At 52.0% G+C, this 11668-nt stretch overlaps 1 protein-coding gene across 1 annotated transcript; it reads right to left on the reverse strand.

The window, feature by feature from the left end:
* Positions 1 to 3252: 3252 nt before the first annotated feature.
* Positions 3253 to 11668, reverse strand: adm2a (adrenomedullin 2a). Its single transcript, XM_056425180.1, has 2 exons — positions 11477 to 11668; positions 3253 to 3848 (listed from the first exon to the last, which is right to left on the reverse strand). The coding sequence occupies exons 1-2, from the start codon at positions 11545 to 11547 to the stop codon at positions 3320 to 3322; spliced, it is 600 nt and encodes a 199-aa protein (XP_056281155.1). The 5' UTR covers positions 11548 to 11668; the 3' UTR covers positions 3253 to 3319.

The following is an 11668-nucleotide window of genomic DNA, read 5'->3' on the forward strand; positions in this document are numbered from 1 at the left end:
CATTGTGTTTGCTAATCGCCTTAGAAGACCAATGGATGATTATAAAACCCGTGCAATTATGTTAGCACAGCTGAAAACAGTTATGCTGGTGATATAAGCTATACAACTGGCCTTCCTTTGAGCTTGAAGTTTGTAGAACAAAATTAATACTTCAAATATTAATCATTATTTCTAACCTTGTCAATGTCTTGACTATATTTTATATTCATTTGATAAATAATAGTGTGATTTTTCATGGAAGACACAAAATTGTCTGGGTGTCTCGCCTCTGGCCTCTCGCCTCTAGCCTCTGGCCTCTAGCCTCTGGCCTCTAGCCTCTCGCCTCTGGCCTCTCGCCTCTGGCCTCTAGCCTCTGGCCTCTAGCCTCTAGCCTCTGGCCTCTCGCCTCTGGCCTCTCGCCTCTCGCCTCTGGCCTCTAGCCTCTAGCCTCTCGCCTCTGGCCTCTAGCCTCTGGCCTCTCGCCTCTGGCCTCTGGCCTCTAGCCTCTGGCCTCTCGCCTCTGGCCTCTGGCCTCTAGCCTCTGGCCTCTGGCCTCTCGCCTCTGGCCTCTCGCCTCTGGCCTCTCGCCTCTGGCCTCTAGCCTCTCGCCTCTGGCCTCTGGCCTCTGGCCTCTGGCCTCCCGCCTCTGGCCTCTGGCTGACTCGGCTCTGATGGTTCTGAGGAGCAGCAGGAACCCAAAGGCCTTGAATCTCACTGCTGGGTTCTGGTGACGGCGCTGACCGCCAGAGAGACGCTCGGCTCTGTGGAGGCTCCTCCCACACTGTGTCCACCAGCTGCATCCATCTGGGTCTTTGAGGTGCAGATCAGGACTCAGGACTCAAGACTCGGAGTGTCTGTCGGGTTCTGGAGGAACAGCAGTACATCAGTCACATGACGGCGTGGGGGGGGCGAGTTGGAATGTAAATGTTATGACGGCTTGTCGTGACAACAGAGAGAAGACTCCAGGGACAGGGCTGGAGGAATGTTCATGAATGACTTTAACATATTATATATAATGACCAGTGGCGGTGCGTCCACAGTGTGTTTAGTTGTTGTTGGACCGTGTTGAGCACGCTGTGTTCTTGAAATAAAGCTTTGTTTTTTACAATATTCTACTCAAAACCTCTTTTCTTCTCATTGTTGAGTGATATTTAAACTGCGCCCCCCCCCAAAAAAAAAATTCACCAGCCGCCACTGATAATGACGATGTATATTTGTTATTACTATCATTATTACAGGGCTGAGTCAGAGGAGGACTTTTGTTCTTAAACTGTTTATCATTATTTAGATGTGTGGTCAGAACAATAAAATGACAAAACAAAGAAAGTCACCTTTAAACCTCATGAACTCTCATGAATCAGTGAGAAACAACATGCGGCAGTCAGCTTCTTTATTCCACAGACCACAGAGAACACTTCAGCTGGAGGTCAGCAGACTGGTGACCTCAAAGGTCAAAAGACTGGTGACCTCAAAGGTCAAAAGACTGATGACCTCAAAGGTCAAAAGACTGATGACCTCAAAGGTCACTTAAATACTAACACATATAAATATATAAATATAGAAGAGAGTTTTTACAGGAGCGTTCAGTCACAAGAGAAACATCCTCACCACGAGACTGGGAGGCTCTACTGGACCCTGGAGGCTCTACTGGACCATGGAGGCTCTACTGGACCCTGGAGGCTCTACTGGACCCTGGAGGCTCTACTGGACCCTGAAGGCTCTACTGGACCCTGGAGGCTCTACTGGACCCTGGAGGCTCTAATGGACCCTGGAGGCTCTACTGGACCCTGGAGGCTCTACTGGACCCTGAAGGCTCTACTGGACCCTGGAGGCTCTACTGGAACCTGGAGGCTCTACTGGACCCTGAAGGCTCTAATGGACCCTGGAGGCTCTACTGGACAGTAGAACCCTATTGAAAGCAGAGAGATCCACCAGGTTGTTTAAAGCCTTTAATGACCATCAGTGAGAGGCTCGGTTACAGCAGACGGCCTTAAGACCCAGGAGCCTCGGCCCCCCCCCTGAGGCCTCAAACAAGGAGCCTCGGCCCCCCCCTGAGGCCTCAGCATCACTACCGCACACAGACAGCAGTCAGGAGGCCCAGATGAAGGAGACGTTGGAGGCGTGGCCTGTTGTGTGACTTTTTATGGACATTAAAACTGGGCTCACCTAACATGTTGGTCCCACCTGTTCACCACGCTGACCCTGACCCCTGACCCTGTATCTGACCCCTGACCCTGGACGGAGATCTCCTCCCCGATACAAACGAGGAGAGTCCGTCAGCTGGTGAATGTGATTAAAGATCTCAGCAGCAACACCTGCTGCAGCGTCACGGGGGCTTTGGCTTCTGACGGTCTGACCTCCCCCTCATCGGGTCCTTTGAGGTTTCTGGGAATGCGGTGGCTTTGAGGGGCTTTGTTCAGGACCAGGTGAGGCCTCAGGATCAAGACGTCACAGGAGCTTTGAGGAGAACCAGAAACTCTCTGAGACTTGAGTCCTGATGAAGGCAGACGGCGCGGTGGGAGGACTCACGCTGTCTCAAGGATTCAGTCCGTCAACATTCTGGATCCAGTCTTCAGAGAGTAGAGGCACGACGTCCTTCTGACGTATAAATGTCATTTGGAGATCGTTAACAGAAGTTATGGATTACATCAAAGACGAGAGCAGAGCAGCAGAAACACTGAGGGGGTCTGAGGGGTCTGAGGGGTTTGAGGGTCTGAGGGGGTCTGAGGGGTCTGAGGGGTCTGAGGGGTCTGAGGGGTCTGAGAGGTCTGAGGGTTCTGAGGGGTCTGAGGGGTCTGAGGGGTCTGAGGGGTCTGAGGGTCTGAGGGGTCTGAGAGGTCTGAGGGGTCTGAGGGTCTGAGGGGTCTGAGGGGTCTGAGGGGTCTGAGGGTCTGAGGGGTCTGAGGGGTCTGAGGGTCTGAGGGGGTCTGAGGGGTCTGAGGGGGTCTGAGGGTCTGAGGGGGTCTGAGGGTCTGAGGGTCTGAGGGGTCTGAGGGGGTCTGAGGGTCTGAGGGTCTGAGGGGTCTGAGGGTCTGAGGGTCTGAGGGGTCTGAGGGGTTTGAGGGTCTGAGGGGTCTGAGGGTCTGAGGGGTCTGAGGGTCTGAGGGTCTGAGGGTCTGAGGGTCTGAGGGTCTGAGGGTCTGAGGGGTCTGAGGGTCTGAGGGGTTTGAGGGTCTGAGGGGGTCTGAGGGTCTGAGGGTCTGAGGGGTCTGAGGGTCTGAGGGTCTGAGGGTCTGAGGGTCTGAGGGTCTGAGGGTCTGAGGGTCTTCTGAGGGTCTGAGGGTCTGAGGGTCTGAGGGGTCTGAGGGTCTGAGGGTCTGAGGGTCTGAGGGTCTCTGGCTCAGCCGTAGCTGTGGGGGCTCCGTGGGTTGACGGGGGCCGCCTCCTCCCGGCCGCTCTGGCCAATGAGCTGGTAGAGCCGGTGGCTGAGGTTCTGTACCTGGCAGGTTCCCAGGACGCAGCCCACCCTCATCAGCTGCCCGTGCTGGTTGCCGTGGTGACCGGAGTGGGCGTGGCGGCGAGCTCTCGGCGCCCTCGGCTCGGCCGACGACATCCCGGCAGGTCGGGCCCACGTCAGGCTCGGCGGAGCCACCCGGACCCCCGAAGCCGGTCGGAGGCTCAGGACGCCGGGCGGGGGGGCGGCGAAGCCGGTCCGGCTCTCTGACCCCGAGGCCGTGTCCTCCATCTGGGCGGCGAGGCCGGTCCTGGTCTCTGACCCCGAGGCCGTGTCCTCCCTCTGGGCGGCGAGGCCGGTCCTGGTCTCTGACCCCGAGGCCGTGTCCTCCCTCTGGGCGGCGAGGCCGGTCCTGGTCTCTGACCCCGAGGCCGTGTCCTCCCTCTGGGCGGCGAGCTCGTGGAGGAGGTCCAGCCTGAGGAGACACAGCAGCTTCATGAGGGTCCTGGAGCTTCACATCGGAAGGGGCTTCAGCAGGGGGCGGGGCCAGAGAGGAGGTGGGCCCGCCGCCCGGCTACCATGGAGCCCACCCTGACCATCATGTCTGTCCATCTATTGTCTCTGTGTCTCTGTCTATGTGTCTCTGTCTCTCTGTGTCTCTCTGTCTCTGTGTCTCTGTCTCTCTGTCTCTGTGTCTCTGTCTCTCTCTGTCTCTGTCTCTGTGTCTCTGTGTTTCTGTGTCTCTGTGTCTCTGTCTCTGTGTCTCTGTGTCTCTGTCTATGTGTCTCTGTCTGTGTCTCTGTCTATGTGTCTCTGTCTGTGTCTCTGTCTCTGTGTCTCTGTCTCTGTGTCTCTGTCTATGTGTCTATGTGTCTCTGTCTCTGTCTATGTGTCTATGTCTCTGTCTCTGTGTCTCTCTGTGTCTCTGTCTCTGTCTCTGTGTCTCTCTGTCTCTGTGTCTCTGTCTCTGTGTCTATGTGTCTCTGTCTCTGTGTCTATGTGTCTCTGTCTCTGTGTCTCTGTCTCTGTGTCTATGTGTCTCTGTCTCTCTGTCTCTGTCTATGTGTCTCTGTCTCTGTGTCTCTGTCTCTGTGTCTCTCTGTGTCTCTGTCTCTGTGTCTCTGTGTCTCTGTGTCTCTCTGTCTCTGTGTCTCTGTCTCTGTGTCTCTGTCTCTCTGTCTCTGTGTCTATGTGTCTCTGTCTCTGTGTCTCTGTCTCTGTGTCTCTGTGTCTCTGTCTCTGTGTCTCTGTCTCTGTGTCTCTGTCTCTGTGTCTCTGTGTCTCTGTCTCTGTCTCTGTGTCTCTGTGTCTCTGTGTCTCTGTCTCTCTGTCTCTGTGTCTCTGTGTCTATCTGTGTCTCTGTCTATGTGTCTCTGTGTCTCTGTCTATGTGTCTCTGTCTCTGTGTCTCTCTGTGTCTCTGTTTCTGTGTCTCTGTCTCTGTGTCTCTGTCTGTCTATGTGTCTGTCTCTGTGTCTCTGTCTATGTGTCTCTGTCTCTGTCTATGTGTCTCTGTCTCTGTGTCTCTGTCTCTGTGTCTCTGTGTCTCTGTCTCTGTGTCTCTGTGTCTCTGTCTCTCTGTCTCTGTGTCTCTGTCTCTGTGTCTCTGTGTCTCTGTCTCTGTGTCTCTGTGTCTCTGTCTCTGTGTCTCTGTCTCTGTGTCTCTGTCTCTGTCTCTGTCTCTCTGTGTCTCTCTGTCTCTGTCTCTGTCTCTGTCTCTGTGTCTCTGTGTCTCTGTCTCTGTCTCTGTGTCTCTGTCTCTGTCTCTGTGTCTCTGTCTCTGTGTCTCTGTCTCTCTGTCTCTGTCTGTCTATGTCTCTGTCTCTGTGTCTCTCTGTGTCTCTGTCTCTGTCTCTGTGTCTCTGTCTCTGTCTCTGTCTCTGTGTCTCTGTCTCTGTGTCTCTGTGTCTCTCTGTCTCTGTCTATGTGTCTCTGTCTCTGTGTCTCTGTCTATGTGTCTCTGTCTCTGTGTCTCTGTCTCTGTGTCTCTGTGTCTCTGTCTATGTGTCTCTGTCTCTGTGTCTCTGTGTCTCTGTCTATGTGTCTCTGTGTCTCTGTCTATGTGTCTCTGTCTATGTGTCTCTGTGTCTCTGTGTCTCTGTCTATGTGTCTCTGTCTCTGTCTATGTGTCTCTGTCTCTGTCTCTGTCTCTCTGTGTCTCTGTCTCTCTGTGTGTCTCTGTCTCTGTGTCTCTGTCTCTGTCTCTGTCTATGTGTCTCTGTGTCTCTGTCTATGTGTCTCTGTCTCTGTGTCTCTGTCTCTGTGTCTCTGTCTCTGTGTGTCTCTGTGTCTCTGTCTCTGTGTGTCTCTGTCTCTGTGTCTCTGTCTCTCTGTATGTGTCTATGTGTCTCTGTCTCTGTGTCTCTGTGTCTCTGTCTATGTGTCTCTGTGTCTCTGTCTCTGTGTCTCTGTGTCTCTGTCTCTGTGTCTCTGTGTCTCTGTCTCTGTCTCTGTCTCTGTCTCTGTGTCTATGTGTCTCTGTCTCTGTGTCTCTGTCTATGTGTCTCTGTCTCTGTCTCTGTCTCTGTGTCTCTGTCTCTGTGTCTCTGTCTCTGTGTCTCTGTCTGTCTCTGTGTCTCTGTGTCTCTCTGTGTCTCTGTCTCTCTGTCTCTGTGTCTCTCTGTCTCTGTGTCTCTGTCTCTCTGTCTCTGTGTCTCTGTCTATGTGTCTCTGTGTCTCTGTCTATGTGTCTCTGTCTCTGTCTTTGTCTCTGTGTCTCTGTCTATGTGTCTCTGTGTCTCTGTCTATGTGTCTCTGTCTATGTGTCTCTGTCTCTGTGTCTCTGTCTCTGTGTCTCTGTCTATGTGTCTCTGTCTCTGTGTCTCTGTCTATGTGTCTCTGTCTCTGTGTCTCTGTCTCTGTGTCTCTGTGTCTCTGTCTCTGTGTCTCTGTCTGTCTATGTGTCTCTGTCTATGTGTCTCTGTCTCTGTCTCTGTGTCTCTGTCTCTCTGTCTCTGTGTCTCTGTGTCTCTGTCTATGTGTCTCTGTCTCTGTCTATGTGTCTCTGTCTCTGTCTCTCTGTCTCTGTCTATGTGTCTGTGTCTCTGTCTATGTGTCTCTGTGTCTCTGTCTCTGTGTCTCTGTCTCTGTGTCTCTGTCTATGTGTCTCTGTCTGTCTCTCTGTCTCTGTGTCTCTGTCTCTGTGTCTCTGTCTATGTGTCTCTGTGTCTCTGTCTCTGTGTCTCTGTCTCTGTGTCTCTGTGTCTCTGTCTATGTGTCTCTGTCTCTGTGTCTCTGTGTCTCTGTGTCTCTGTCTATGTGTCTCTGTCTCTGTGTCTCTGTCTCTCTGTGTCTCTGTGTCTCTGTCTATGTGTCTCTGTCTCTGTGTCTCTGTCTCTGTCTCTGTCTCTGTGTCTCTGTGTCTCTGTCTATGTGTCTCTGTCTCTCTGTCTCTGTGTCTCTGTGTCTCTGTCTCTGTGTCTCTGTGTCTGTGTCTCTGTGTCTCTGTGTCTCTGTCTATGTGTCTCTGTCCTTCTCTGTCTCTGTCTCTGTGTCTCTGTTCATGTGTCTCTGTCTATGTGGCTCTGTCTATGTGTCTCTGTCTTGTGTCTCTGTGTCTCTGTCTCTGTGTCTATGTGTCTCTGTCTCTGTGTCTCTGTCTCTGTCTCTGTCTCTGTGTCTCTGTGTCTCTGTGTCTCTGTGTCTCTGTGTCTCTGTCTCTGTGTCTCTGTGTCTCTGTCTCTGTGTCTCTGTGTCTCTGTGTCTCTGTCTCTGTGTCTCTGTCTCTGTGTCTCTGTCTCTGTGTCTGTGTCTCTGTGTCTATGTGTCTCTGTGTCTCTGTGTCTGTGTCTCTCTGTGTCTCTGTCTCTGTGTCTCTGTGTCCTTGTGTCTCTGTCTCTGTGTCTCTGTGGACACCGGCTCCTCTCTCAAAGCTCTAATGACTTTGTTTAGGGAACACAGCAGGTGGTCCGACCGCGTGGCCGTGATGCTCCGCTGGGCTGCAGCCCGGTAACCACGGCGACGGAGCCCTGTGTCCTGAGGGAACATTGTAATCTGGTTCCCAGAAACAAAGATAAGGTGCTTATGAATGGTCCAATCAGAGGCCTCGGAGGTGAAATGAAATGTCCCTCCAGCGTCTTGCTGCTGAGACATCACAGGCTCCTCCCACAAGCCACCTCACCGGAGCTCCATGGGAACCACAGCGGGTCTCCGGTCCAGAGGATGAGCGCCTCCAGAGGAGGAGCGCCTCCAGAGGAGGAGCGCCACCTGAGGAGGAGCGCCACCAGAGGAGGAGCGCCACCTGAGGAGGAGCGTCTCCAGAGGAAGAGCGCCACCTGAGGAGGAGCGCCACCAGAGGAGGAGCGCCACCAGAGGAGGAGCGTCTCCAGAGGCGCCACCTGAGGAGCGCCCAGAGGAGGAGCCACCTGAGGAGGAGCGTCTCCAGAGGAAGAGCGCCACCTGAGGAGGAGCGCCACCAGAGGAGGAGCGCCACCAGAGGAGGAGCGCCACCAGAGGAGGAGCGCCTCCAGAGGAGGAGCGCCTCCTCCCCAGAAGCTGCACGTCGTCCTCGTTTGGGAAGCGCCGGCCGTTGTTCAGACGTCTCTGGACTCCGCCTCCTTATCGCGGAGGAATGACCGGCATGCGAGCGGCGCCGGGATCGCCGTGCAGAGCGAGAGGGAACAGAACGTTCCGGAGACAGGAAGGACTTCAGGAGCCACGCGAGGAACGGGAGGTCCTCAGGGACCGCCACGGGGACCTGAGGACCCCATGGGGGTCCACCGGTCCTGATCACAGGACGCGGGTCAGTGAAGGCACCATGGGTCAGTGAAGGCACCAGGCGAGTCAGTGAAGGCACCATGGGTCAGTGAAGGCACCATGGGTCAGTGAAGGCACCAGGCGAGTCAGTGAAGGCACCATGGGTCAGTGAAGGCACCATGGGTCAGTGAAGGCACCAGGCGAGTCAGTGAAGGCACCATGGGTCAGTGAAGGCACCATGGGTCAGTGAAGGCACCATGAGTCAGTGAAGGCACCATGGGTCAGTGAAGGCACCACCACTGTGCGGAGCAGAGCTCTCGTAGGGGGTCTGGTGGACGTTGTGCTGTATATTTTATTTGAGGTCCTCTGAGGAGACGACTCGTCTACGACGTCAGAACAAGAACCAAAATAGTAAAAACAGTTAAATGTGGATAACCAACGAGACACGAATATAACAAGTCCTACGCTGCTGCTTCACCCTGAACACAACCCACAGGAGCAGCAGGTGTTCACCACACACACACACAAAGGAAACATTCCCATACGGGTATCATGTGAGGTGCAGGATTTAAAGTCCACTCCTCACTGAGGAAGAGTTGGAGGAGGCGTGATGAAGATGAGCCCTGAATGAGGGTCCAGAGACCTCTCACTCCAGAGAGGCCGTTAAGGTTATTACCTTCGCATTGAAAATGCAGAAGGTAATGTTTTGATCGCCGTGTATTTATTTATTTATTGATTTATTTATTGATTTATTTGTATGCGTGTTACTCGCATAACACAAAAAGTTTTAAACCGAATCGCATGAAATTTGGTGGGATGATTGGTTATTATCCGGGGACCATTTGATTAGATTTTGGGATCGATCGGGTCAAAGGTCAAGGTCATGAAAAGGTCAAAATCTTCTTTTTACCATAGCGCGGTCAATTGTTATCCAATTGGCAACTAATGCCAAAATGTTGATAACTTAATGCCCATCTTGTGATATGTGAAGGTATGCGCTCCACCGAGGGCCCGTTCTATCAACGTGTTATAACCGTCCTCGCCACAGCGTAGGAAACGTGTTCCTTCACTTCCCTCAGGCGCCACTTCAAGGGGCTGCTAGGGGCCCACAGGGCCCCACGCTGACCTTTGACCCCCAACACACACATATCCCTCTCAGTGCTGACTGTAAGCACATCTGGATATAAAACCCACCACCAGGGGGCATTCACACACCGGCTCCCCCCCAGAGGCGTATTGCAGGCGGGCCTCCACCACGGGGCCCTCAGCCAGACCAGATCTACTGAGGGCCAGCGTGGGACCAGATCCTCTACTGAGGGCCAACATGGGACCAGATCCTCTACTGAGGGCCAACATGGGACCAGATCCTCTACTGAGGGCCAACATGGGACCAGATCCTCTCCTGATGGCCAACATGGGACCAGATCCTCTACTGAGGGCCAACATGGGACCAGATCCTCTACTGAGGGCCAACATGGGACCAGATCCTCTACTGAGGGCCAGCGTGGGACCAGATCCTCTACTGAGGGCCAACATGGGACCATATCCTCTCCTGATGGCCAACATGGGACCAGATCCTCTACTGAGGGCCAACATGGGACCAGATCCCCAGATCCTCTACTGAGGGCCAACATGGGACCAGATCCTCGACTGAGGGCCAACATGGGACCAGATCCTCTTCTGAGGGCCAACATGGGACCAGATCCTCTACTGAGGGCCAGCGTGGGACCAGATCCTCGACTGAGGGCCAACATGGGACCAGATCCTCTACTGAGGGCCAACATGGGACCAGATCCCCAGATCCTCTACTGAGGGCCAACATGGGACCAGATCCCCAGATCCTCTACTGAGGGCCAACATGGGACCAGATCCTCTCCTGATGGCCAACATGGGACCAGATCCTCTACTGAGGGCCAACATGGGACCAGATCCCCAGATCCTCTACTGAGGGCCAACATGGGACCAGATCCTCTACTGAGGGCCAGCGTGGGACCAGATCCTCTACTGAGGGCCAGCATGGGACCAGATCCTCTACTGAGGGCCAACATGGGACCAGATCCTCTACTGAGGGCCAGCATGGGACCAGATCCTCTACTGAGGGCCAACATGGGACCAGATCCTCTACTGAGGGCCAGCGTGGGACCAGATCCTCTACTGAGGGCCAACATGGGACCAGATCCTCTACTGAGGGCCAGCGTGGGACCAGATCCTCTACTGAGGGCCAACATGGGACCAGATCCTCTACTGAGGGCCAACATGGGACCAGATCCTCTACTGAGGGCCAGCGTGGGACCAGATCCTCTACTGAGGGCCAGCATGGGGATAATGGTTTCACACCTCGCAAGTAACAATAGAACCAAAAGAGGAGAAGAGGAGGAGGAGAAGAGGAGGAGGAGAAGAGGAGGAGAGGAGGAGAGGAAAAGAGGAGAGGAGGAGGAGGAGAGGAGAAGAGGAGAAGAGGAGGAGGAGAAGAGGAGGAGAGGAGGGGAGGAGAGGAAAAGAGGAGGAGGAGAGGAGAAGAGGAGGAGGAGGAGAATGAGGAAGAAGAGGAGGAGGAGGAGAAGAGAAGGAGAGGAGGAGGAGGAAGAAGAGGAGGAGGAAGAGGAGTGATAACCGAGTTTCCCATAACACGACAATCATAGATAGACATGTATGTATTTACACCTCACACAGCATCTTATCTTAGGAGACTGACAGCTTTATATTATTTTTATATAAATATAGATATATATAATATATACATATTTATATATGTATATATTATATAATATATAAATATATATATATTATATATTTATATATATATATATATTTAAATATATATATATGTTATCACCAGGGCCTTTGACCTTGAGCCCAAACACACCGACCTCCAGGCTCCATGTATTCATCATTAAGTTTTTAAATATGTGTTTAAATATATATATACACATTATAAAGTTATTACTGCCATATATGTATATATATATATATATATATATATTTTTATATGGGCCCCCACGCTTACCTTTGCCCCCCCTCCACCCCCCAACACGCACACACATAACAGCCTATATTTAAACCATGTATATGGTTTAAATATATATTCACAACGATATATATATATATATATATATATATATATACACATATATATATATAAATATAATATAATATATATAAATATATATACACATATAAATATGAATACACATAATATGAATACACATATATATATATAAATAGAATATGATATATATAAATATATATATATACACATCTAAATATATATATAAATATATATGTAAATATATATATAAATATAAATATAATATATATAAATATATATACACATATATAATATAAACGTGACGTCATTACAGCTCAGTGACGTGTCATACGGCTATAACACTTTACTCATGAACCTCACCTGGCGGGATCCGGCGGCTGGAGGGAAACCAGGCTGATGCAACACACCGCAAGCGGGAGGAGGGACCGCATCTCCGGGCCACACGGAGGCGGAGGAGGCGGAGGAGGTGGAGGAGGTGGAGGAGACAATAACGAGGCAAACAATAAATAAAGTTCCCAAAAGGATGAAGTGAGGCTGAAATATCCACGTGGA

This window comes from Pseudoliparis swirei, chromosome 10, assembly GCF_029220125.1.
Source record: "Pseudoliparis swirei isolate HS2019 ecotype Mariana Trench chromosome 10, NWPU_hadal_v1, whole genome shotgun sequence".
Lineage (NCBI taxonomy): Eukaryota > Metazoa > Chordata > Actinopteri > Perciformes > Liparidae > Pseudoliparis > Pseudoliparis swirei.

What these genes read in the sequence shown, in the direction of transcription:
- adm2a (XM_056425180.1), bottom strand. Translation starts at nt 11,547, where the DNA reads ATGCGGTCCCTCCTCCCGCTTGCGGTGTGTTGCATCAGCCTGGTTTCC. An exon ending in CAGCCGCCGGATCCCGCCAG is followed by an intron (nt 3,849 to 11,476) that starts GTGAGGTTCATG and finishes GTGTCTCCTCAG; the next exon opens with GCTGGACCTCCTCCACGAGC.